The sequence below is a fragment of the Epinephelus lanceolatus genome, chromosome 3 (genome assembly GCF_041903045.1).
Source record: "Epinephelus lanceolatus isolate andai-2023 chromosome 3, ASM4190304v1, whole genome shotgun sequence".
NCBI lineage: Eukaryota > Metazoa > Chordata > Actinopteri > Perciformes > Serranidae > Epinephelus > Epinephelus lanceolatus.
Genome location: NC_135736.1, coordinates 22,626,585 through 22,653,427, shown reverse-complemented (window position 1 = coordinate 22,653,427; position 26,843 = coordinate 22,626,585). Strand labels below are relative to the sequence as shown.

At 40.8% G+C, this 26,843-nt stretch overlaps 2 protein-coding genes across 2 annotated transcripts; both read left to right on the top strand.

The window, feature by feature from the left end:
* The first annotated feature begins 1,718 nt into the window (after window positions 1-1,718).
* On the top strand, window positions 1,719-12,140 carry mief2 (mitochondrial elongation factor 2). Its single transcript, XM_033625243.2, has 8 exons — window positions 1,719-1,891; window positions 4,460-4,619; window positions 6,349-6,514; window positions 6,671-6,762; window positions 7,806-7,982; window positions 8,107-8,270; window positions 10,033-10,185; window positions 10,709-12,140. Exons 2-8 carry the CDS (start codon window positions 4,482-4,484, stop codon window positions 11,214-11,216), a joined length of 1,398 nt encoding a protein of 465 aa, XP_033481134.1. The 5' UTR covers window positions 1,719-1,891; window positions 4,460-4,481; the 3' UTR covers window positions 11,217-12,140.
* A 3,051-nt stretch (window positions 12,141-15,191) lies between these two features.
* On the top strand, window positions 15,192-26,267 carry smcr8b (Smith-Magenis syndrome chromosome region, candidate 8b). Its single transcript, XM_033624605.2, has 6 exons — window positions 15,192-15,518; window positions 17,773-18,185; window positions 21,035-21,795; window positions 22,634-23,098; window positions 24,870-25,374; window positions 25,536-26,267. The coding sequence occupies exons 1-6, from the start codon at window positions 15,339-15,341 to the stop codon at window positions 25,981-25,983; spliced, it is 2,772 nt and encodes a 923-aa protein (XP_033480496.1). The 5' UTR covers window positions 15,192-15,338; the 3' UTR covers window positions 25,984-26,267.
* The last annotated feature ends 576 nt before the right edge of the window (window positions 26,268-26,843 follow it).

Genomic DNA, 26,843 nt, shown 5'->3' with positions numbered 1-26,843 from the left:
CCACTTTGGGCCCCCTTCATCTGTAAATCATTCAGGGTCTTCACTTGTGATATACAGACAGGAGCCCATTCTGAGTGGATTTTACAAACCAATGGCCTCAGCTCAGACTCCCTTTACTGAATAAAATCTAACGTCAGTCGTTACTCACTGAATAGAGTCAATGTTTTGTTGTACTTGTAGGACACTGAGCAGAGAGGTGTGCTGTTAAAAAGCAGTTGGTCTGTCGTCCCAATTAAAATCAGACAGTTTCCAGCTTTGGAATAGTTGTTTTATTGATAAATATTACTTTAAGTTTCAAGAATCTTATCAATTAAGTGGTGATTTTCACTCAATGTGAGAAGAAAAGGGAAAGCAAGTTTGGATCTTTAAAATTTAGTTTATGTTTTCCTCTAATATTCCTAGAATTGGTACATAAGTTTGTATCTTATACAAACTTAGTTATTAATAATTCAATAACGAAAACAAGTAAAATATATGTGCTTTTAAATATTTACAGTTAAGAAAATCAAAACATCATCTCACAAAATAGAAAGATTTATGTTCATTTACTTTTCAAATGAATATGATCAAGTCTTTGTAGCCAAATGCAGAGGTAGATTTGGCTTCAGCTCTGAGGCTTTCATAATAATTTGGGTTTTGATTTAAAAAACAGAAAGAGTAGAGCTGACAGATCGGTAATCCCAACAATCTGCAGCATGATTGGAAAAGAGTTTCAGAGATAAGAGGTCCAAAGTTCATCCTTGATCTGGGGACAGCTGCTGGAATTTGTCCAAACTTTTGGTCTGCCGCTGATGACGTTGTGATGTTATCAAAAGCACTAAAATAGTTACTAAATGTCAGTGATGGAAGAAGTATTCAAATCTTTAACCTATAAGTAAAAATGGCAATACCACACTATTAAAATAAAAGATTACAATTCCTACATCCAATAAAGTACTCATTAGGTAGAATGGCCCCTGTAAGTGTTATATTATTGACTCATTTCTAATGAGAAATATAAATATGTTAGTGGTATTTCAATTTTGCAGTCTGTCAGATTTTATCTGCTTCATGTACTGTAGTTTAATCTGTAGTAATGTGCCGTATTTTACACACTGGTCCAGGAAACTCATATGTTTTGTAAGTAAAATCTTGGTCTGAGAAGAAACAAGTAACTGTTAAATACAAGTATTTAAGTAAAAGTACAGTATTTGCCACTGAAATGCATAGCAGAGTCCGGGTATAAATGCCCTTAAATAGAAATACTCAAGTAAAATAAGATAAGCCTTTATCAGCTGTTGCAGCTGCCCAATGACACGGATAAGTACAGGTAAATGTGAAAGTAAAAAAATGGAGGTATATGAAATATAGAATAATATAGAATAGAAAGATTACAATAAAATACTATAACGAATACCTACACTATAACTGTTTCAGAATGAGAGACCTGGACAGTTTTGTGATCAGGGGACGTGCATAAGTTCACATTATAGAGAATATGTGCAATGCACAGCCCCACAGAGAGGCAATGAGGAGGGAGAGTTGCACAAAAGAATGCACAGCTATCTCAACGATCTCAAATTTGTACTTAGGCTAAGAAACGTTCAGTAAGAAATGTATTTAGTTACGTTTCATTCCTGCTTGCACTGTATTTAAAGTTGGTGTCGGTGTTTCGGGGCTTCTCCTGGGGGCGCTGTTGCACCTTAACGTTGAATACCAACCGGAATTAACAGGACGAAGAAGAAGCCAACAGCTGTTAGCTCGTTGTTTGAGCTATATTTACCCTACTAACACGTCCGTCAACGATACGAAATAACTTTACGCTTTGTTGTTAAAGAGTATCGAAATACGGATTTAATCAAAACACTCATGGTGTGGAATAGGACTGTTGTATTTATCTCCGCGCTGAGTGGTAAGTATATTTAACAGAAGTTGGAGGGGTAACTCTCGCTGACTGCTAATGTGGCTAACTAACTAGCTGGCTAGCTTGACTAACTGACGTTAGCTGCTAGCAGGAGTTGGCAGCCGTTTACTGCTTCTTTTCATGCTGCTAAAATACCCAGCATTAGTGTGTCTCTTGGTTGTGTTGGTCAGCTAGATGGACATTTATGGTGTTATGTTTCTGTCACGTTGCCAGTCTCTGGCGTTACATTTGTAGAGTATCAAAACACTGGAGGAGGAAGAGGAGGAGGAGGAGGAGGAGGAGGAGCAGGGGTGAAAAAGGGTCATTAGTATAACATTGAACTGTTTTTACAGAGTAGGTTTTCACATAGAGGGAATTGGTTGTGGTGTTGGGTGCATGTAGACAAAAAACATAATTATTGAATAGAAAATAGAAGTATTTTTAAGACAATGCTTAAAAATATGTCCCATATATCTATTTAAAATTGTAGAAGTTGATAGGAAGGTGCAGAAATACATCCTAGGAATTCACAGTATTAAAAATAAAAATAAAATAAACAATACAATGTACAGAGAGATATTAGTCCTTAAAGATGTGGCGTGCAGTACGTGATGTACACAGTGGCAGTGTCGAAGTGCGTCAGCATTGCATAAATAATCAGCAGGGGGTGATGCAGTCAATGTGATAAGCTGTCAGCAATCCAGCCAGCAGAATGACATGTATTCATACTATAAATTAAGTTTTAAAAATCTTTTGCTTAAGGTCCTTGCTGGAGATGTCAAAGTGCTCTTATTCTGCAGTGTCCTCATGTAACAACTTGTCGTTATTGCATTGCAGTGCTGCCACCTTTGGTCAGTACAGTATCTCACAAACACAAATAATAATAGTGCAAAGAAAGCATTTTTATTCATGCATTTTCTTTGCGACAGTCCGGTCTAGAGAGGCTGCATGTCCCCTCACTTACAATAACAACCTGGTGTTGTGTGATGCTGCAATTGCTATAAATCTGCCACAGGTAATATATCAGAAATACTTTATATTAGATATATTTCAAGCTTAAATTGCAGAATAAACTGTGTTATGGAAGTACTGGCCGGAGACAACTAAAAGCATATTGAGAAATAGCATTATTGTCTCACTGATCTATACTTTTATCAGTTGCTTCATATGTTTGCAGCTGTAATCAGTGTTGTGTAACATGTCAATATCAGGGGTCCTTTGCTCGACCTGATGGTAAGGTAACTAACACTAAACCAAAAAAGTGAAGTTTGGTCTGATGTTGAACGTGTCGCCCCAGCACTGAGAGAGCTGCAGACATTTGTTGTACTGTAACTTGACAGGGGAGGTTGTTATATATTTGACTCAGCCGGTGTGACTCAGGCATGTATTGGGTCTATAAATAGAGCATGTCTCCATTCTTGGGATCCTGTACCTTTGGCAAGGAAAGGGGACGTGCACTTGGTTGAAATGGTTTAGGATTATGTCCCCTTGCTATTTCTGGATCTCAGGTGCCAGGAGATAAATATGACAAGCACAGTGAGCATGTTCAAGTTTTGTTCAAACTGAGCGTATATTTATAACATGATCACATACAGATGGGTGACAAAGGAAAAACCAATGTGAAGTGTCTTAGTATGGAGTCAGCCCACCACAAGTTTTCAGAAAAGCGTCTATGCTCCTTGCTTAGTCTGTGGAACTCTGTTGGAAGGATGAACACCATTCACCTGCATCTCATAAATATATACAACCTTTTATTGATCCACAAATTATGATCAAGTTCTCCTTTGCAACAGCAGATGGAGAGAAAAACAAACATAGCCAGACATAACAAAAGGACGTATAGCATCAGAGACACAGATGTCACTAAATAGATTCAGAGATAAATGTTTATATTATATCATTTGCTCTTATGGAGACAATGGTGGAGAGCATTGTCTTAGACAGTGATACAAAATCTTTCATCTGTGTTCAACTCGGTTGAGATCTGGTGACTGCAGTAGCATTTTATTCATATCTTTATCTAAACTATTCAGTGAGCCCTTCGTCAGCATGAAGCCATCTGCGTTTGAGATATTTCTGACACATTTAAGGAAAAAGTCTTTTAAAATGTGTTTAAGTAAGGTGTTGGTCTTCATATGTCTCCAGAACAGCTTTACTTTTGCTTGGTACTGATTCTCCAAGGGGATGAACATCATTTCTTCAAATAACACTCCTGTATTTAGTGTTTTAATGATCAAAGGTGTTCACGTGTGTATAATCTGCAGTGTTTTCACATACATCAAACCATGCAGTGACCCTTTGTGCCGTGCATTTGTGAAGTCTCTTTACTCATTTTTCCATTTCTACCTGTTTGTACATATTTGAGTATTAGTTTGCTGGATATCTATGCTTTATTTTATTTGAATAAAAATACAGCATAACATATCCTGTCAGTCCATCTGATGGGTTTATTCTGATTTAATAACTTTCATGAGGAAGTGCAGCTGCATCCCATGATTTCCAGAGATAAATAACAACTGCAAGTCAAGTTCATTTTCCTTTCTGCCTGCTTGAATTTATGCATTCTTCCTTCCCAAGGCTAACAACAAAAAAGGAAGCAATGAACTTCCAGGGCAGTAGGAGGCGAGGAGAGGATGGCATCGCCATGGTGATTGACTTCCTGCTGTCTAATGCCCGGCTGGTTCTGGGAGTTGGCGGGGCTGCCATGCTTGGAATTGCTACACTGGCAGTGAAACGGGTGAGTGTTTTTGAGATTGTTAGTACCACATCAGTGCGTCGTTCATGCACTCTTCATTCATCTCTATTAGGAGGTATTCATTACTGCAAAAATTCTGACCTAGGGTGGAAAAGAGCTGAAAAGCCCAGGATTCTCCATGAATATTTAATGCATAAGTACTACGCTAGAATTCAAAACAGTATCATGTGCACTTATAGATTGGCAGTTCATCTTATAGCTGTTTTATTACCTGTATGCTGGAAAGTACATTCAGAAAGTTGCAGAATATCATACAAAAACAGCAAATTGTTAATTTGGTGTCTGCAGGTCCTTAAAAAGTCTTAAAATGTCTTACATTTTAAATTTTAGGTCTTAAATGTCTTATATTAATCTTTGTTTTGAATTTTCGAGGTCTTAATTGCCTCAAACATTTTTATCTATTTCATTTACTCATCTTTAAATTTATTTTCATCATAATGAGACGAGCTCTTCTGTGTGAACGTCCATATTTCTGATGTTACAAATCATCAAAACTACCACTGAGTTCAACTTTCTAACCCACTTGCGGTCGGGCAAGAGAGTCAGAAATCTATTTGCCCAAAGTCAAGTTTTACTTGCTCCAATACAAATTGTTTTATTTATTAGTGGTGATCAAATAACAAAGACTAAAGCCTTCCAGGAAACTGTGCAAGACCTAGTTGGAGTTTCTCCACCAGGTTTCTCTTCTAACTCAACTAAGCTGCTGTTTCAGAAATGCTCACTTGCACTTCAGCTCATTAACTTTGTCTATACCTGCCATCATTTTCTCACAAGTGTTTGATCGGTACTGCACACGTGCAACTGTCAGTAGAGATGAGAAGAGAGCAAGATGACACATTACTTAGCTACCATCATCTGCTCTGGAAACAACAATGTGTTTAATTCTTTTTTACCACCAGTGAGTTGCTACATTAACTAGTCCGACGTGGCATTTTACTTGCTTCTTGTAATTGTTTAGCCCTGGAACCTAATACTGTCTTTTTGCTTTATAGTTGCGCTTACCTGTTGGCAAAATGTAGATAAATCTCACTACATATATACTACCTACTCTTATACCTACTTGCAGTTGTTGACAAAGAAAAATATGATTTGTCCAATAATCAGTCTTAAATATGGTTAAAAAATGATCTTGACGGGGTCCTAAAAAGTGTTAAAGTTAAGTGTTTGATACCAGTAGGCACCCTGTAAGACTACAAATAGGTCACTTGCATTCTCAAGCTTTGTGATTGGTAATTCAATCCGGCAGTATGGTCAGAATCGTAATTTTCCAGGTTGAATCTGTCTTGAGAATATTGAGTGTTAAAATGATTGCTGTTAGGCAGCTGACTTGGGAATCAGCTAAGTGGACAAAGTAAATGAAAGCAGTAAAATGCTCACAATAATACAGTACCTAGAGTGTGTCCAACATGTTGTGATTTTTTTTGTTTAGTAGTGTATTAAATGTAAATCTGCTGCTGCCTGGACGACAGGAAATTAGTCAAAAATACATTTGGAAAATGGTCAGCAGTAATGCAAAATATGTAATTTGTAGTTAATGGACTAAAACATGAAACTCCTCAGGATGGTCCTGTTCCTTGAAGCTGAAGATATCTTTGTGCCGCTTAAATCTAGATTTTTTGCCCAAGGTTTATTGCAGCGTATGCACTCTGTATCTGGGCAGTGCATCATCAGTCATGCAGTGCAGTCTGTGACAATGAGTCTTTGTGTTAAGCTGATAGAGCGCGCAGGCCGTGCAGCTGATGATGAGAAGGTGGAGCAGAAGATGGCTGAGAGCTGGGAGGAGTTGAGTTTGGTCTCTGCTTCCCCCACACTGATCAAGAAGGGCATAGAGGGTGTGGTGATGAAACATGTTGCCAAGGCGGCCAAACAGCAGAAAGGTATGTGCTATATGTCAGCACCAAAAGTGTTCAGGCAAATGACACACAAAAATATCACAGATAAATAGAGATGTATATCATCATATATATATTTTAATCATCACTCTGGCGGTCTTATCATTACTTGACCACTGTTTTAACTTCTTTCTCAACCAGCTGACTTGTGCCAACAACCTCAGACGTCCTCTCTGGAGTCCAAACCTGAATCCAAGTCCAAGAGACTCCAGCTGTGCGTTCTCAGTTTGCAGGTACGCTCTGACGTTTCCCCTCTGAGCCCTTCAAGGCATAGATTATGCATTCAGTCATAGCAGCTGCTGTAAGAGCTCTGCTCAGTGTTGGCTCATTCATTTATGCGTGTGTAACATGTTTTGTAAAGCGCAGTGCTTAGGGGATACGCATTGTTATGCACTGGTTAGGCTGCACAGAGCCCCGAGAGCCCTGCATAATCAAAATACTGTGTGCGCTTGTGCACTGGCTGTATAGAAGAAGTCAAACAAGCATGAAAACAGCTTTGAGTCAGTGTGCAGAACATCCACATAAGCAGAAGTGTTGTGGATTGTTCTGTGTGAGCGACATGAAACAATTTGTTCAGTAAATTTTAGTAGAGCGGCCGCGAACGCATGACTGGACATGAGGGGATTTAAAACAATGGTTTTTGCCTTTAAAGAAAGCTTAGGCAAATCGTATCTTTTATGAATAGTTACACATCTTAATTTTCTATTCTGCATCTCTGGAACGGTGCTTTCACAATGAATACTGGGAGTGTACGCCTAAAAAGAAAACCTTAAATTAGACTTTTCTTTGCCAAAACTTGTAATTTAAACGACTTGTTTCTGTGAAGGTACCACAATATTTTTATGGCAGCTACTATTGTTTCTGATGCTTCTTAGGTCCACTCATGTTGCACCATGGGTAGGGCTTTTAATGCACCATAAAACTTAATGCAGTACCCACACTTGCTGATTGATTGTTCACCTTTAAATGCTCCTTTAACAGCAGTAACAAAATAGTTTTCCTCCTCGCAGCAACTTAACTGGCAGAGCATCATCCTGTCAGAGTTCCTTAGTCTGCTTAGAGGCACAGAATGACTTTGAATATTATATTACTCAAGAGACAGCTGCAAGTACTCCCCGTGGAAGTGTAAAAACTCTTTTGTTAACTGCATGTTTAGAGCTGTTATCTCAGCAACACAGTATTTGTGCCTCTGTGAAGGATGCACATACATGGACATAGTAGAGTAGCTGTGTGCCTGAGCTCTGAATCACTGGAGAACTGTATGAAATGTGTTCAGGAGCGATTGCAGCAGTACTATCACACAAGGGCAGCACTCGCTTCACATGAGGTCCAGAGGGCTCAGTCGCTAGCTCTGGACATCTGCACTGAGATCCAGGGCTTTCTGCGCAGCCGTCTCCCTGACATGCCCCTGGGAGAAATGAGCCTTGGAGGCTCTCTGCTGGATGACCTGCAGGTACGCACACATTATGTTTTTTTTTTTTTAGCTGATAATACACTTTTACATAACTTTTATTTCCCTTTAGTGACAGTGTACACCAAGTTAGATGAATGCCACCTGGGTTTATTTCTGTGTTCAGGTGGTCAGTGCGGACCATGCATGTCTGCTGGTGCCTCTACAGCTGGAAGCCTCTCTGTGGCGTCTCATCCCAGGAGAGGAGACACTGCTCACACACCCGCTGCACTGGATGGTCAGACGGGTCAATCTGGAGTATTTTCCCAGAGGACGCAGCTACTGGGACAGGTGATCACACAAATTTAGGAATAATAATTTTCATTTAATTTTCATTCAGCATATGCTGTCACTTTTTTTTTTTCTTTTTTTTTTTCTAAGGAGCTGGACTGTTCATTTGGAGCGCATCTGGAATATATGAATCGTGGTTATGAACCCAACATACTCTGGGCACATTAAAACGCCTGCTGCAGAGAAAATGAAAGTTAAAAGTTCGTTAGTTCATATAAAAATAATATGGGTCTATTTATTAGAACAACAGTGTTCTCATTTTAGTGTTGTCCATAGTTTTTCCAACCCACTTCAAATGAAACCGGCTGAGTTCCCATGGAAACCGCGCACCTCACAGACCAGTGCTGGCTCTAAAAGTTTGCTTTTACTTGCCTTTGCAGCAGCTGCTCCTCTAAACTATCGATCTGATCAGCTCTGATTGATCCAATCCCAAACTTGTCGACTGATCTGTTCTCCCCTCCACAAGTCCCCTTCATCATTTTTAAACACAGGAAAACCTACTAGAAATAGTTGATTGACTGCTTTCCCATTGCCAGTAGACCAGAGTTGTGCACACAGCTCTGCAGCAAATGAGTATGCCTTGCTATGTGTGTGTTTTTTCACTGATGTGTCACGTTCAACATCACTGACTGGTCTGAAAACAGGTTAGTAAGCAGCAGAAAAAAGCATGGAGCGCAGTAAAAATGTTACAGTGGTTTTTATATCTCCTACTTAATCAGGTCTCTCTTTCAAACTCGGTGGCAATTACCTTTGTACAATGTTCGAGTGCTGCTTGGGTGGAGACGAATGGTATTTTCGTGGCCTGTCACTGCGTTGCGCCGACATAGGGCTAAAATTAACATGTCCACCCAGGTGCTGTATCTCCATCACTGCAGATGGAAGCGGATTGGAGCTGGAGCTGATAAATACCTGTGACTACTGCAGAGTCATTTGACCCGGGTGCGAATGCCAATTGTAACTGTTCCCATTTCATAAAAAAGCCAGATGTTAGTGTTTTGTTTTTTTGTGTGCAGTGGGAAAGGGGCTACATATTCTAAGTCTGTAAGAAAAACACAGCTGCTTATTAGTTACAAATATGTTTTTGCTACAAATTATGCAGATGTGATTGTTAGGAAAAATGAATATGCCAACATTTCTTCCATGTAAATCAGTAAATAACCAAAACTCATGGGTTTTTTTTCATAATTGATTGTTCTGCTGATTATCTTTTTTCTAATAGTTCAGTCTATGAAATGTCATAAAATAGTCAAAAAGTGCCCATGACAACTTTGCAGAACCAAAGATGGAATCTTCCCACGTCTTGTTTCTTTTAACTTGTAGTGCAAACCCCCCCAAATTTTCACTCTACAATGATGTGACAAAGAAAAGCAACCAGCTGTCTCATTTTAGAGGCTGGATTTAGAGAATGTTTGGCATTTTTAGTAATTTATGTTGTAATTTACATTTCAGACATTCACAGACGAGGTCCTTTAAAGCCTGAATCATTTTTTCTATATTAATATTGAATCAGAATATGTGTAATTATAAAAAGTGAAAGTGATGAAACCATAGACAGCTCACTGATGTAGTTAAATCATCATCCAGCAACAGAATTCAGCAATTTAAGCTTAAAGGGTGATGCTACACCTTTTACATCAGCCTTTGTATCTTACATTGAAGCAGCCGTAATAGACTCACTTAATCACAGCTAAAGGTTTGCAGGGAAACATTCTGTAGGAAGGCTGGCCCATCCACTAAAACAGTCTCTTGTTGTGTCTTGCAGGTACCTGGTGGGTGGTTACCTGTCTGCAGAAGCTGTTGTGAACATGTTTAGTAAAGCTGTTATGGAAACAATAAACTGGCCGTCCATCAGCAGCACCCTGGACTGTCTCGTCAGACCTGTACTGGGAGGACCAGACCTGAGACTGGAGATTCGGTGTGTGTCTGAAAACAACAATAAAGAACAGAGTTGAGATTCAATTACAAATGAATTGCTCAGTTTTAATGGGTTTCATGCACTATTAGAAGTTACAATTTAAAGCTCAGAAGCCAGTGATGACATATTTATTTAATAGCTGTTGATGCAGCAGTTAGCTAATGTAATGTGTTGACATCAGTTTCCAAATAATCATAAAACTTTCAGTGGTAAGCCGCTGTTGATTCACCTGTTCTATCTATTGAACTGGTGATAATTTGTGTTCCTGATGTGTAACAGCGTTCTTACAGTCTTGTGTATGAAAGTACTAAAAAGGCAATTAAAGAAAAAACCTTCAAATCCCTGCAGGAAACAGGATGCTAAAAGAAAAACATGGTTCTCTGTAAAGCTGAATGGCTTGTATTATTAGCTATAAACAAATGTGATTTAATACAGGTTAAACATTCTGTGTGATGTTTGCGCGTGCTGAACTTGACGTGCTTTCTCTCTCTCATGGATTTTTCTCCTGTTGTTATTTTTTTAGGCCTGGAAATGTAATCGGGGCACCGAGCAATGATCAGTCCTTGTTTATCACCATGCTGCCTCTGCTGAGGGAGGAGGATGTGGTTCTGACCGCCCAGCCGGAGCTCACCTCTCCTTGGGTCAACGCCTGGCACCTGTCCCTCTACCCGTGGGAGATGCAGCGCCTGGCTCAGCTCGACACTGCTGACGACGGACACCGCAGACACACACTTAAAATCCTCAAGGCGGTGTGCAGACTGAACCCCGCCCTGCGGCCGCTCGAAGCAGCTCCATTGGCCAATCTCATCCTGCACCTCAGTGACAGTGAGAGCGACTGGTCCGAAATGAGCCTGGATGTGAGATTCCAGCAGTGTATCACAGAGCTGATTGGCTACCTCGAACAAGGGGCTTTACACAGCTACTTCAAGCCAGCTGTCAATCTGCTGAGCGGCTTGTCAGAGGACCAGGTGGACCAGATGGGCTTCATGCTGTACTGCGCTGTGTCAGAGCCTGAAATACTGCTCATATAACTGTCTGCACACACATCTCTCAAGCTCTCATACCACACACACACAAGCGGATTGAAGGAGTAATCTTTATAGTCCAAGATGTTTGGTTCAAGGCAGAGGTGTTGTATTCTTCCCACTGCCTACTCTTGTTTAGTTCCTCCGTCCTGCTTTGATGCAAGGGAACAGGGTAGAGTTAAGATGACAAATGGCCGGCACCATGGACTGTCTACACTGGAGGAGGAGACGCTACGCGAAGACTACAGATATGAAAGTGATAATCACGCTAAACAAATCGCCCCGAGGAAAAGAGACCTGATGAGAAAAGGAGCTGAGGAAGTGTTCATTAAGATGTTTGAAACACTGCTTCAGGAGGTTCCTGACTCTAACACCACATCCAAGTCTGCATTTGAGTTTGTGTGATCATCATTCTTCACAGGGAGTCATGAACATCCTGCACGGCCACATACAGTTCAGTATATCTAATAACGGCAGAGGACGGTTGATTCATTCTTTCTAGCCTCTTATTGGTAGTGTGTGCTCTGCATTATTTTCCTAAATCTTCTTTAATATATTCTAGCTATGCAGAAAAATGATGACTTGCTGAAAACCAACAGGCTTTGATGCACTAATGAAACCATTCAGTCTGTCTCAGCTGGACTTATTAAACACAGAGTGTATATTTTATTATACTGGAGATGAAGGTGTGCTTGATTTTGTTTGTCTTATTTAGTGTTCGTTATGTTGCCAATCTTGTTTGGGTAAACTAACCCTCAACATTATGATTAAAGTTGCCTAATAATTTTATGCAGTTGCTTTTAAATACCGAATGAATGTTGTGGCCATTTCTTCAGTTGTGTTTTTTCTTGCTGAGTGAAAGACGATTGAATTTCTGTGATGAGAAGTGAAACTGCAAATAAAAATTAAAGCATTTGTTTAGATTCGTTCTCACTTGCCCTGAATTTTTTGTCTAACTTAAAGCATGTGTTAAAGAGAGTCTTGGCCCAGTGTTGCATGGGAAACTTTGACATACACCTTTTTTCCCCAGTGTGTAGCGCCCCCTGCCATTAATCAAAGAGTCGTGCAACATTGTTAATGCCTTCCACAGGTGTCATGCAAATCAAAATGCTGAAATCATGTCATGTGACTGTCAGTCAGGTATTAGAGCTCACTGATCCATTACCAGCAGCTGAAAACAACAGAACTGGATGACTACCAACATGTGATACGGGCTCAGTTTAAAGATGCAGTATGTAGGATTCAGTGGCATCTACTGGTGAAAGTCCAGATTACAACCAACTGAATACCCCTCTGCTCAGGCCTCCATTCCCAAGGTTTAGTAAAACCTACTGAAGCCTTCAAGAAATATGAAAATGTGAAAGTCCCTCTCCAGAGTCACTTTTGGTTCTTCTCTTCTGGGCTACCTTAGATACCTGGCATGCTCCGTGGAAGACGACCCGCTCCATATGTACATATGAAGGGCTCATTTTAAGATCACAAAAACACAATTCTTATTTTCAGGTGATGATAAACAAACAGAAATATAATGATGAATATTATTTTCCATTCCAGCCAGTAGTACCCACCAATAACCTTATTGATATGAATGAGATAGACAAAAAAAAAAAGTCAGTTTAAAGCAGTACAGTTAAATAGCACCACATACTCCGTGTATGATCAGACAGTTGAACTAACACCTCTTTTCAACAGTTTCAACTACAACTTAACATAACCAGTGGTGGCATTCACTGAAGTAGTGTACTTAAGTAAAAATTTTATATAGCCTATTTGGACTTCAGTATTATTTACTTCTACTCCAGAACATTTTGGAGTCAAAACTCTTGACTTGCAAATGGTTTGTAAAGGAGGGGATAACCTGCCTGCTCAATAGCTTCCACTTTAGTGTGGTGTAGTGATCTGGTGAAATGTGTGGGGAAAATGCACATGTAATGACAGTGATTAGTACATTGACTAAATGTGGGGGAAAACTGAGATATATTGTTGAAATTGCACTTATTTTTCAAAGACATCTCAGGCTGTTCATCATCTGTTTTGTAAATGGATTAATGTTTTTGGTAGAAGAAAGGGAAATGTGTATAGTGTTGTTGTTATTTATAGGTTATTATGCAATGGTTTTACTGGTCCGGCCCAAACTGGGCTGTAGCCTAGGAACTAAAATGAGTTTGACACCCCTGCATTAATCATAACAATCTGATAACATGGTAAATATTATCTCAAGGCAATTGAATCGACCGCAACTGGACTTGGTTTTGTCTTAGAAGACGTTTCACCTCTTATCCAAGAGGCTTCATCAGTTCATGCTTGTCTGACTAGGCTGGAACTAGTCTGACAAACTGGTGTGGAAGCACCCAGGTATTTAACCTCTGGGGAGGTCTTCACAAGGCCAATGATGTCACTGGACTCCAGTGACAACCGTTGCAGCAGGAGTTTCAACGACTGTCGTCGACACACCATTGGAGCACTAACGAACCAGTGACATCATTGGCCTTGGATAAGAAGTGAAACGTCTTCTAAGACAAAACCAAGTCCAGTTGCATTCGATTCAATTGCCTTGAGATAACTATGACCTGGATGAATGAGAATATCCACAGGCATGAGAAATATTATTCTGAAATGGGCCATTCTGCATAATGAGTACATTTCTAAACAGTAATTATAATATACTAGAAGGGCACATCTCCACATCATATGCCTCCCCTCATAATATATTGATAGAAAATCTAAAAAAAAAATTGCAATTCAACAAAAAGCAGCCATGCACCACTGTGTGAAATAATCATTAGCATATATAAACATAATCATGAATAGATTAAGCAAATAGCAATCATTAATACTGCTGGTTCTAATATAACAGTGAACTGCAGTTCTGTGTGCAGTTTGTGCAAGTGGCATGGCTGTACCCCAGCAGAAGCTGTTACTCAACTGCTGTGTGTAGGTAATTAATGTCAGTGTCAAACGCCATAGGCTGTCTCTCTCTTTTATTTCTTTAAAATGTGTTAAAAAGTATAAAATTGTGAGTGTTATATAAGCTATATCACTGTCCACTGTTGTAGTTTTATAAAGTGATTGCATGCCATTTAACAATTCGTAAAAAGTCATAGTGTGTGCACTTTTCCTGTGTGGGTTGGGTTAGGGTTAGGAGCTCTGATCTACAATTTTTGTTTCATAATTCTCTTAAATGGTTAGTTTAGCTGTTGTGTTTCTGAAAATACCCTGTTTTAGTTTATTTAAGAAGGGACAGTGCAAATTAATAAATGTATATTGTATACAAATGCCAGAATTAGCTAAAAGGCTATTTTTCATCTGTAGTCCCTTGACCAAGATGTTCCACAAGGCTACCTAAAATACAACAAAACACAAAGAAGGAAACCACAAAACAAAAACAACGCACACAAAACAAATCAGATGAAAAAAAATACTATGCGCGACTTTTACTTTAGTAGTTTTGTTCTGTAGCATTTAATAAGTAATAATTCAATAATTATTTAACAATTCAGTCCAATAATAGTGGACTGTTTATGACTGCATTAGATTCGCTGAGTGTAGGCCTAACTGTGTATTTTAGCGGAAGTTAAAAAAAAAAAAAATATTTTGAAAGAGCTGACCGGAAGTGTCCGTTAGTATGTGAGACTTGAGACCTCCAGTCTGGTTCTTCATGAAGCGCCGCTCTCTCAGCAGGAGCGCGTCCCCGGCCCGGCGTCTGTCACATGGCTAAATATGGGAGCAGAAGATCCAGTTTGCCGGTCAAATATGTGACACCGAGGCACCAGTAGTTTTAGGCTGAATGTTTGTTAACTAATTACGACAAAAAGAGGAACATAAATCCCGGGACAAAGGTCAGCTAACATAACCTTGTGACTACCCGTAGGCAAGTTTCGCTTCTCCGTTAAGTTTTCTCTGAAGTCTGTTCCTGACAGTTGTTTACGGGACTGTTGAGAAGCGGAGAGGGCCATGAGAGAAGTTTTAATTTAGTACAGCTTTCGTTTCATGGTTGTACTCAACTGCGCAACAAGTACTTAAAGTCCCCGGTTGTTGTTTTGGCCGAACAGCTGACTCACCGACTGGAGGCCGGGGCCGAGCTATGTGTGATCTTCAGGTTCCTCATAGATCCTCCGTGGGCTGAAGATGATCGGGTCACCGGACCTGCTGGCCTTCACCGCCACTGAGGAGTTTGGGGAAGCAGAGGAGGACCATGAGGGTCTACCTGAGGAGCTCTCTGTCCCCCCTTTACCTCCACCCAACCCCTGGACCACCTCCGCCCAGTTTCACAGAGACTTCATACTGGTGGCTGAATTCTCAGAGCAGGTTTGTGTTTTTTATTTATGATTAAAGATACTGTACCTGCTGTGATGCAGGTGTAATGTTGGAGGGAACCAAGAGTGTGTGGTGTAGGAGTTATCATGGAGGAACAACTGTGGAAATAAAACTTTATTGCTCTACTGGGGAAATAAAATGTGTTACAGCAGCACATAAAACAGACCAGACGAAGATACCGAAAGTATGGAGTAAGGATTTTTATTTAACCTTTGTTTAACCAGGAAGTATTGAGATTGAAAATCTCTTTTACAAGAGGCACCTGTCCAAAGCTGCCCTGCAGTTTTCCTCAGATAAAAACAGATTGAAGCCACTTACAGATCCAGTAAGTGGAGGACAATAAACATTAAGTAGGAAAAATACTGTAAATCCATAAAAGAAAGCTATATACAGTACAGTAGCTGAGGCCAGTGTTTATATATGTGCTTTATGTGCATTCATTTTGTAAATGTGCAAAGAGATTCCTCATTTTCATGTGCAGAGCGAAGTATACAATAATAGTTTGGGGATATTAAGGTGTAGAATGATAAGAGTCATTATAGAAAATTACATAATAATAGATAAGGCTATGTAGAACAATAGACTAAGGTGGCAGTGTCATAGATCTGTAGTGTAACTCTCTAGGATTCAATAATAATAACATTCACATATGTGACTTACATCTGCTTTTTTAAATTCAACAAAGCACCAAAGTTCATAAATAAAAGGAAGTTTGAAATATTTAATCTTTTTATACAAGTTTATTAACTTATATCCTTTAGTTTTGTTAGACGTGTGGTTATGTTGCTGCATTTTCTCCACAATATTAGCTCAGCGTTTGCTGTGGTAACGGTTTCACAACTTAGAGGGGCGAGTGTGACGTTATTTAGGAAGTCACAGTGAGATAAACATCTCTCTTTGCAAGAAAGATGAGAGAACAAATTGCATTAATATTCTTCACAAGATGAGCAGCCATCACACACAGACACACTAACTAAGGCCACGTCACACATGAACCACACAACTGAACTAAGAATAAGGACCAAAGTGTAACTCTGAATATACAACACTGCCTGGTAGTGTCCTGTAAATAGTTAGTGTAAGTCTAGTATATCCTGTATATTGATTGTTAAAAAATGTACAGACACAAAACTCACAGGTGTTTATTTTCATTGTGTAGAACAGAGGTAGGCAACCTGCGGCTCTGGAGCCATATGCGGCTCTTTAGCCCCTCTCCAGTGGCTCTTTGCGGGGTTGCGAGATGGAAGGATTGTGGACATCTGGTGCTGGTTCTTATGTTTCTATGTTGATATGTGCTTTTCTGTTGTGTTATATGTAAACATCTCTTGTGTCCAAGACAAATTTCTCCCAAGGGAGACAATAAAGTAACTAAACTAAACTATAAGTTTCAACATTTCATCAACTAAAATGTGCGTTGTATGTCTATGACCTGGCACCTTTTCCTCTAAAATTTCCCAAACCTCAACAGCGGTGGCTGGTCTTGAGCTTCCCTAGCTAGTCTAGCAATGGATTCAAATCCATCAAAGTAAAAGTCTCAGGGTAAAATACAGAATTTAATAGTGGGTGGACAGATTTGTTTGCTTTTACTGCTAACACTGCAATTTAAAATACCAAATAACCATATATAGCCCCCTGCAGAGGAGCCATCTTGTGATGAAAAATATTTTTGAATGCTAATTTAGACCTATTTTTTATGTTGATAGGCTAATTTAGACTCAATACACAGTGTGACCATCAGGCTCAAATATGTTTTGCAGCTCCAGGCAGATTTTTTTGGATTATCTTTGGACAAAAAAGGCTCTTTTGATACTAAAGGTTGCTGACCCCTGGTGTAGACTTGTCTGCTGTATATTTTTGATTAATCAGTCGTTTTAGATTATAAAGAATTTTAGAAAATTACAACATTACAAGTTCCCAGAGCCCAATGTGATGTCTTCAGATGTCAGACAGTAAGTCTATCATATCTCAAAACCCGAGGTGAAGTTTTCAAAGTCTTGTTTTGTCCAATCAACACCTCAAAACATCAAAAAGAGAACATTTAGGTGTTTAGGTGTTAAAAAAAATGACAATCGATTATTAAAATAGTTGGTGATTAATTTTGTGTAAAACAACTAATCCTTTCAGACCTAATTCAGACCTTTTACTGTGTCTCAGTGTGCAGATTTCAGTGAAGACAGAAATAGTCATTATGGGTGAATGTTTATATCATATTGTGTCTCTACAAACCTTTGCTGTGTGTTTCCAGGTGGGACCCAAACCTGTGCTGACGATACCAGATGATCCCAGAGTCATCGGATCATTCGACCTCAACCACTTCTCTGTCCGCATCATGTCTGTGGACTACCAGGCGTCCGGCCCCTGCCATGCCCCTCCTTCATCCCCCGGCCCCCGCCTCAACTTCAGCGAGGACTCCAAAGTGGTTCTGGGAGATTCAGCCCAAGACGCTTTCGCATATGTTCACCACATGACCCTGTATGACCTGGAGGCTCGGGGCATGGTGCGTCCTTTCTGCATGGCATACGTGTGTTCAGACCAGAAGAAGCTGATGGAGAACTTCTCTGAGCTGATGACAAGCTTCTCTCAGGCCGCCGACAGCCTCAAGACAGGAAACAGACAAGCGTTTTCCATGGAGCTGCAGAGGAAATTACAGGAGCTTGAGTAAGATCAAGATCTACTTTGATGAAATAACAATATACATGTACATCGGCATCCACCACTGGCTACTTGGCTGATAGTAGCTTATTACAGATCCAGATCCATATCAGCCAATAAGTTTTCAGTAAGAAACAAGAAATTGCAGTACAGAAATCATTTATCTTTAAAAAACTATCCTAAGCCCATGTATCATTATTGATTTTTTGTTGTTGCATTAACACACTACCAGACTATAAAATGCAGCTCTCGTACACAGTAGGACTGAAACATAATGTGACTGTACCCTTAGCAGACGTCTAATTAGCCAGGTCAAATGAAAACACCTGTGCTGTTTTGGGAATATGTAAGGTCACTGGACTCCATGTACCAATTAGAATGATAAATGTGTCATTTGTCCCACCCTAACAGATGCACCAAAGCTAACAGGTGAGCGACAGTTGTGTCAGTCAAGTGTAGTTTGTACATACCCACACAGCTCTGAGCACAAGTCAAATCAGCTACTTAAAGTGAAACTCCTCTGGGTATGCGGGACTTTAGTTTGCATGTGCAGAGAGTCGGTGCTTTAGGGTCCATGCAGCCATACTGTATGTTTTGGGTGGACCCTTGCAGATATGAGATGAAATTAATGTTGCACAGACCATCATAGCTACACAGATATGGCCTGGTATCGAACACAATACCTCTATGGTATCGACAGAAATAAACACGTACCAAGTGGTATCAAAAGGTCTTGTGTCAAATGATACCTGCAGTCTTTTTTACACCGGGGGTCTGATCCTGCACCTTCCCAACTCCCCACCAGATCAGCAAACTGTCTGTTGCTGTCATCTCCAGAGCCGCTCTCCCCCAGTGAATAGTCAGTTTGACATCTGCACAGTTAGCACAAGCTAACACAACAGTGGCTAACATCGATTAACTGACCCAAACAAACTCACACCTACACTGAAAAAACTAAAGTCTGTCTTTAAACCAGTTTAATAACCGTTAGGTAACGTAAGCCATGTGTTGCTAGCACTTAGCCCTGTCAGTTGTCTGTACAGGTGGCTGGACCCTCACAACTATCCCTGGTGTGGAGCTCACACATTCGTGGCAGCAGCTACAACCCATACAGCAGGAAAACTCAACTTGCTTATCCCAGGTGCCACTTTTTAAAAATGACAGGACGCCAGGGTCCAGTCGCAGCGGTCCGGCACAGGACAGGTGTGTGTAGGGGCGTTTCTAGGAATTGAGGACATTCAGGGCTTAGACTGGATCTTTTCATGGCACTTTTTTGATAAACAAGTTCAGCACACTGAGATGCCACCAAAACGTTTCAAAGTATGGCTATACAACACACCACTCCATTCACATTATGGGCATCAAATGAAGTACTCTATTGGTGTTGGTATCACTTTAAGAGTACTTGTATTGGTGCTGGTATACTCATTTTCCAAGCAATGCCCAGCCACATAGATGTGTTACTTCAGCTCAGCCAGTGAGAAGCGTGTGGCATCTTTTTCAGATTCCTGTTTGTTTGGGCTAGATAATGTCACAAAGTTGTCCATTTCAAAGATATTAAATTGAATTAAACCAATATAAACCAGACAAAAGCAGCCAGCTTCCCATCTTTGTATATAAGAAGCTGAAACCAAAGAGTATTTGGCAGTTTAACTTGATACGTGATTTAAAAGATCAGTTGATATCAAAATAGATGTTGACAAATTTTCTATCAGTCCAGTGATTGAATAACTGGCTAATTTTTTCAGCACTGATCTCAATAAAATAAATTCCATTATATTCACCAATCCAGCAACTACTCTGTGTGATCCACTAACTTGTGGCGCTGCCATTTCTGCAGTGTCTGCTGCTGCTGCTGCCTGCTGAAAGTGACAGCAGCATAGGTTGGAGATTTAGTTATCTAAGTTATCTTAGTTAATTGATGACAAACTTTGGCATAAAATGCAGACATAATTAACTGTCTGCAAAATAAATGTTAAAACTGTTTGATTTAATGGCTGTAGTAACTCGTGACTTTCAGCCTAATGTGTCCATGGTTACTTTTAGTAGCTTATGTAAATGGTTGGCGTAGATAATTAACACATATGAGTATGTATTTAAAATTGATTTTAGGTAAAATTGCAGGCTTATATGAGGACAGCTACATGTTCTCTTCAGGTTTTCAAGAGCTGTCGTCACTACAAGCAACCGTAACGCATTACTCACTCATTAAACTGAAACACTGGACAACATTGTCACTGTCTTTGCTGTCTCTGCCCTCATTAGAGCAACTAATATTATTTTTCACAGTGACACCACAGTTAGTTGGTTGAGTTAATTTATTCTGGCAAAAGGATAAAATTGTTCACTTCATAGGACAGCTGGCATTCAAATGTGCACATGTTGTTGGGAGATGCCACTGCAGCAAGGGCAACTTGTTTATTTCCAGTACTTTTCCAGATTCGTCATGCAATTCAGTGTAGCTCTATTTTCACTAAACTGACTGTTAAGTATCAGGATGTGACCCCACATGTGTATATGGCACATAAAGTCCATGCAGACATCCAAAATTAAAGACTCTGTGCAGTTTGCACCTTTGTCGATGTGGGCAGGTGACAATGAAAAGTCAAACCCTTGTGGCTACATGTGTGTGGAAGGTTTGGATTAAACTTCACGCCTCTTGGAAATCTTGTCTGACCTAGGGTGGTAAAAATTCACATATTGCTGTAGTGATGTGCAGGTGTACTCCACTGTGCTGTGACATCAGAGTTGGGTGTGGGTACAGGTGTAGCAGAGAGGGCAGTGAAACATTTTAGCCTGATGTTAAGTTGCTCTCACAGTCTGTTGACTAAATAAATTCTCTGTGACTGTTTCAGGTACACTCGGTTGACTCTGCAACAGGAGACAGAACTTCAGAGGACGGCAAATGGGTTCACAGAGGACGGGGAAACAGCAGATGAGCTTGAAGCTGTTGAGCGTTCAATCCTGAATCATAGAGATCTCCTACGCCAGGTCACTTCCTACCCAAACAGGAAGCTGAAACAGCCAGACTTCCTCCCTTATGATCCAGCCGACTCCCTCACTGACCCAACAGCGTTACTGCCTCCTGAGCCCTGTCTCTCTGTCTCCACCTCCACATCCACCTCCTGCAGGTCTGAGCACCATCTGAAGCCTCTGCAGGAGCTTTGCAACACTTACTTCCTGTCGCTGATGAAGGAGCAGCTTGCTGACACAGAGCGGCGCCTACGTGGCGACAGGAGTGTGCTGCAAACTGCTCGTGTCACACGGTCGTTGTCTAGAAAACTCACATTCATCAACTTCCTGTTTGAGCTGTGGAGCCCCGAGGATGGAGATGAGGAGGAGCGAGAGAGCGCTGAGGCAGAGCTGCCGAGGGCGACAGGGAGTAAAGGCCGCGTCGAGATGTTTCAGTCAGAGCCACTGAGCCTGGAGTCATTCTGCTCCTGTGTGGAGGAGATCCCCATCAAACTGGAGGCAGAAGAGGCTGGGACAGTGACCCCTGACCCCAGTGTTGCCATGGAGATGACAGGAAGTGTGAGCAGCAGTGACAGTATCGAGGTGCTCGGGACTGAGAAGTCTTATCGGACGCAGCATGTTGTCGCTGGATCTGACAGCAGAGGTAAAAAACAATGAGTTTTTTATTTAATTTTTTTTTTTTTTTTTTTTACTGGGCTGATGGTGGTGATTTATAGATTCTACCCCAGGCTCTGGGAAATTATGACTTTTTCCACACATTTTACAGACAAACAATTAGTGAAATTAACTAACTGCAGTCCAAACCCGCAGTCTTTTCTTTTATCCATCCTCTGGCTGCTGTAAACACAGGTGACAGTTAGGCATTAATAGAAAGATTTAAGTACAGCACTTTGGTCAATGTGAGTTATTTTTAAATGTGCTTTATTAATAAATTTGAGTTGGGTTGAGTTAAAGTCTAAAGTGAAGAGATACGTCTTTGGCTTTCTGTTAAAGTTATTTAGCGAGCTTGCTTCCCTGATATTTATAGGTAGTATTTTCCCTAGATTTGGGGTGTAATTGACAAAGACTGGATCCCCAATTTTCTTTAAACTGTTGCTGGGAACCTCCGATAAACCAGTAGCAAATGATCACAGTGTTCATGAGGGCAAATAGTTAACAAGGGAGTTTGCAGTGTAGCTTGGTTCCATTTAGGCTTTGGATTTGTTGTATTTATGGAGCAAACACATCAAGCTGAACATTCGCTGATTCCAGCTTAGCAAATTTGCTGATATTCTGCCTTTTTTTTATAGATTTAATCTTGCTTTTGTTCTGTTGATCGGACGAAACAAACCATTTGAAGATGTCTCCTTGGGCTCTGCAAAGTTTTGATGGGAGTCTTTCTGTTATAACATTTTATAGATTAAATGATTAACTTATTGTTATGAAAAAGCAATCCACAGATCACATCTGGTTCAGATGACACAGTGCACTCTCTTCAACAGAAACACCAGTTGGGATGACGGACACCTCCTACAGGAGACCCCCTTTAGATTCAAACATCAGGCGTGTGCAAGCGTACGCCAGACGAGCCAACAGTGAGGACAGCATTGAGGTACTGAGTACCACAGAGTCCATCATCCCTGACGACCTCACTGCCATCACAGAGGAAGAAGCAGAGCACCAGCCTCTGAGTAACGGCTTTAAGAGTGAGGAGACACCGGCAGAGTGTAAATCTGATGATGTCCTCAAGGAGGAGAAGACACTGACTGCAACTAGTTTAGAAAGTGAGGGTGAAAACAAAGAGCCTGTTCAGGAGGACGACAGCTGTGTTGACAGAGAAGAGACTTTAAAGCAAATAAGTGGTAATGGTGAGGCTATGAGCAAAGAGGAGCCGGTCACTGAATGTTTGAGCAGCAATCAAGTCAATGAAGACAACAGTCCTGAGAAGACATCCAAACTACTGCAAGGTAAAACATCTGCTACAATATTCATGTCTGAAACACAATTTAAATACAATATAGAACTATGTCCACACTTATTATGCTCATTTTGAAAACTCTTTACTCATGAAAAACACATTCTTCTCCATCGACCATTATCAATAATTTTTGAAGCGTGTAAAACGAGCAGACGACCAAACTGGAGAGCAAAAGATGTTTTTAAATGTAGCCATCTTAAGTTACCAAAATGCTTCTTCATAAGTGCTTCTTGGACTGTTGCATGGCTTTTCAAACCCCATCCCCTCACACCTTTAGACTCAGATTGAGGGGCTGCGTCTGACCATTTCTGCAACTTTCAGAAACTGACAATCTGACATTCACACCCACTGCAAGCTGTGACTTGTCAGCTGTGTGAAGGTGAGAAAGGAGCCCAGGTTTGAACTTCTCTCTCTAGTTGTCTTCTTTATTTATTACACAAAGATTTGTGCCACAGACCCGACCACAAACCTCCAGGGTGTGCACCTGTAGTTCGCTTCATTTGGTCCAGATCAAGAATCTTCAGTTTCGGTTCACATCGATTTTTTTTTACGTACAAACCAAGAGGAGTAAACATGAAGTTATACAGACTGACAGGTAACTTTGAATTGAATTAAATATACCGTAAGAAGATCATTAAAAAAATAAATACTATGTATTCGTAAAAAACAAAAGTTACCAATAAATAATGGTGAACATATTCAACACATTTTCAATATGTCACATAAATTAACATTTTACGTTCAAAAGGAGTCGGGAGAAGCCTGACCAAGTAGTGTGTCTGCTGTCACGCTATGTGCTTTTTGTGAACTGACCTGAGTTTAAGTTCAAGTATCAGTTACCTTAGCGTGCTGCTCTCCCAGGAGGTGCCCACTGATACTTGTCAAGTTCTTCAGTTTCCCTTATTACCAGCACTTTTGCTTCCTCCATTGATCCTTTCAGTTTGACGAAAACCTTGCAGTCATGTGCATTTCGATTGTACTTTGTTCTGTTTCCTCAGGAAGCATGCCTGTCTGCTGATGTCCGCATTTTCCTGTCAGGTGTTTGTTGATATACACACATTGACTTCTCTTAGTTCTCTCCCCTGCTTCAGCAGTATGTGTTTGTGTTGTCTGTTCACAAAGAGAATTATTAAGACTGGTTTTTCACTTTTGTTTTAACAAGGGAGAGGATGGCATATCTTAGTGTTGTTTTTGTCCACATACCAGCCAGTGTTGTGGAAGAAGGCCATCACCTGTTGCTCCAGGGAGTCCAGATTTCGCAATCAGATGATGGGTTTAATAGTAGTTTAGCTTCTGAAATCGTTCTAAAATCACATATCTGCATCATAAAACCCTGTGGTTGGTTCGTTTGCTTTCACACCACAAACGAACCGCACCAGAGTCCGCTTGGAAGCAGAGCGAGACCCGCCTTTTGAAGCAGCCTCGATTCGGTTGTTTGATCACGGCAAAGTCTGATGGGGCAGGAAATATGAGCAGACAGTCAGGTTATAAACAACTCAAATGATCTAAACCACTTCATTTGGAGGTAAAACAGAAAGTGAGTGTACGAGAAAAATATTTATAACATTTGCAAACTGATGGATTTTACCACTTGCCATGATTTTCTTTCCGAGTATTTCCAAATCTGATCCGTCAACTGCTCATGTTTCTTGCCCCATTGGACTTCTTTTAAGTGCTGTATGAGAATTTCAGTAATAACTTTGTGAATAACAGGAACGATTCTTTATATCCTTTAACATGTAATAAAACTGTTTTATCAGCTGAAGAAGCTCTGGAGTCGACGCCCCAGTGGCCTGAAGTCCATCAGACAATGCTGTCAGTCCCTGACCTCCAAGTCAGCTTCGCCCCTGCTGTTGCCCTGGCTGAGGTTGATCGGTGGCCTCCGCCCTGCGCTCCTCTCAGGCTGCTGAGCGTCGACGAGGCATCCGACTGCACCAGCTTCACCGGCTCCTCGGAGCCACCTTCTCCCACTCAAAACGTCCATAGCAACACCCGCTGGGATCAGAAGAGGAGACGGAAGGCTGGACTCAGAGCCCTCAGGTTCCTCAAACAGAACTCATTCTCCCAGCATGCCGTGTTTTGTCTCCTGAGTGGGCGGCCGCTGGTCGTCATCGGAGGAGATGAGAGTTTTGTCAAAAAACTGGTGGACGCTCTGAGTCTCTTCCTGCCTGCTCCTGGTCCTGATGGAAACGCTGTGATGCTGTGTTTGACCACGCCGCTGCAACTGACAGACCTGCTCACCTGGAGACTGATAGGAATACACAGGTACTCCGTAACACACAGTCGACTGATGGTTACTGATGGTTTAAATGTATTATTCCTTTAATTCCTAATTGTGCATAGTCCTGAGGTCACAGGGTTCTTTTGAGACACTGTTAGGACCAAATAGAAACTGCTCTGTTACATCCTCTTTTCTTTTTGACCAGATCGTCCTCCAGCTCTTCAGCCAGCATTCTGCACTCTCTGACTCGCTACAGTCGTTATCTGGCCTTGTTGGATCTGGACCAGAGGACGCTGCGCTGTCCGTCATACTCCGGCTCTCTCGTCAGCAGACTGGCCGACCCTCACACCAGCATCAGCCGAGGCATCACGTACCTGCTGCACCTGGAGAGCGGCCTGACCGCGCTCGCCAACAAGGCTCTGCTGTACACATTTAATCCCGCTTTACAACGTTCAAACACTGCTGGAAGGAAAGATGGCACAGGAGAAGCGGACTTCCTGCTCATGCGGGGATTCTGCAGCAGTGAGTACGACTTGAGAGTGATGCATTTCCTGTGTGACCTCATCAAACAGCGCCACGCAGGACGTGGACCACCGGTGTTAAGTTTCTGTTATAGCTCAATGCAGCTGCACAGAAACACACATGCAGCATGAGCCCTGGATGGACAGAAACAATTTACAAGTCATAAAGATATTTGCAACTAAATGCACTGATTTCTTATAATCGTCACTAAAGAATCATGTTTATATGTTTTTATCTGCAGTGTTAAGTGTTAGTGTGTATGCACGATTTTTACTCCATGATGCTGTGAGTCACGAATCCCTCGATCACTGGACACAAATGCACTAGTGCCTCACCAGCACCGAAGACTTTTACATGCAGGCTGCCTCAACAGATCAAGAACTTTTTTTATGGGCGTGTGTTTTTAAAAATGAAGGCTTATTACTGAATCTCATGTGAACTGTGTTTAATTTAAGCAGGCAAAAGAGATTACTGTTAAACCAGCATTGTAATATTACTCATAGTTTGTGGATCTCACTGGTCCAGCACTATGTGGACTGTTCATGATTTACTTTTAGAAGCACTGTTGACTGTGACTAGTCTGTCAAGCCTGCTGCTCTGTCATTTAACATGTAACCAGCTTTGCTGCAGTGAAGAATAAGCTCAGACTCTCAGAGCTTATAACAGCTTTAAGCCAAGTTTAACATGACTGCTCAGTTAAAATGCTTTGATAAAGATAGACTACAGCCTGAAAATTATGTCTACTAATGATACCACAGTGTTAGTCTATATTATACTGTAGTGGGACTTAATCTTACAAGTTCATGTGCCTTATTTTGGCCTCACCAGCCTACTTTACCAACAACTTAACACACACGCCCTCTTAGCACCAGTTGGACATGTAGCTCAGTTACTGTCAACTGGAAAAGTTCGACATTAAGGGAAATATGTCCCACTGAGAGTTAGATCACTTATTTTTTTGCACAATTTAAAATACACAAAATACCAACAA

Coding starts and splice junctions, on each gene's coding strand:
- mief2 (XM_033625243.2), top strand. CDS start 4,482: ATGAACTTCCAGGGCAGTAGGAGGCGAGGAGAGGATGGCATCGCCATG. Junction 4,620..6,348: donor CTACACTGGCAGTGAAACGG/GTGAGTGTTTTT, acceptor CTTTGTGTTAAG/CTGATAGAGCGCGCAGGCCG. Junction 10,186..10,708: donor GACCTGAGACTGGAGATTCG/GTGTGTGTCTGA, acceptor TTATTTTTTTAG/GCCTGGAAATGTAATCGGGG.
- smcr8b (XM_033624605.2), top strand. CDS start 15,339: ATGATCGGGTCACCGGACCTGCTGGCCTTCACCGCCACTGAGGAGTTT. Junction 18,186..21,034: donor AGGAAATTACAGGAGCTTGA/GTAAGATCAAGA, acceptor TGACTGTTTCAG/GTACACTCGGTTGACTCTGC. Junction 23,099..24,869: donor GACATCCAAACTACTGCAAG/GTAAAACATCTG, acceptor CTGTTTTATCAG/CTGAAGAAGCTCTGGAGTCG.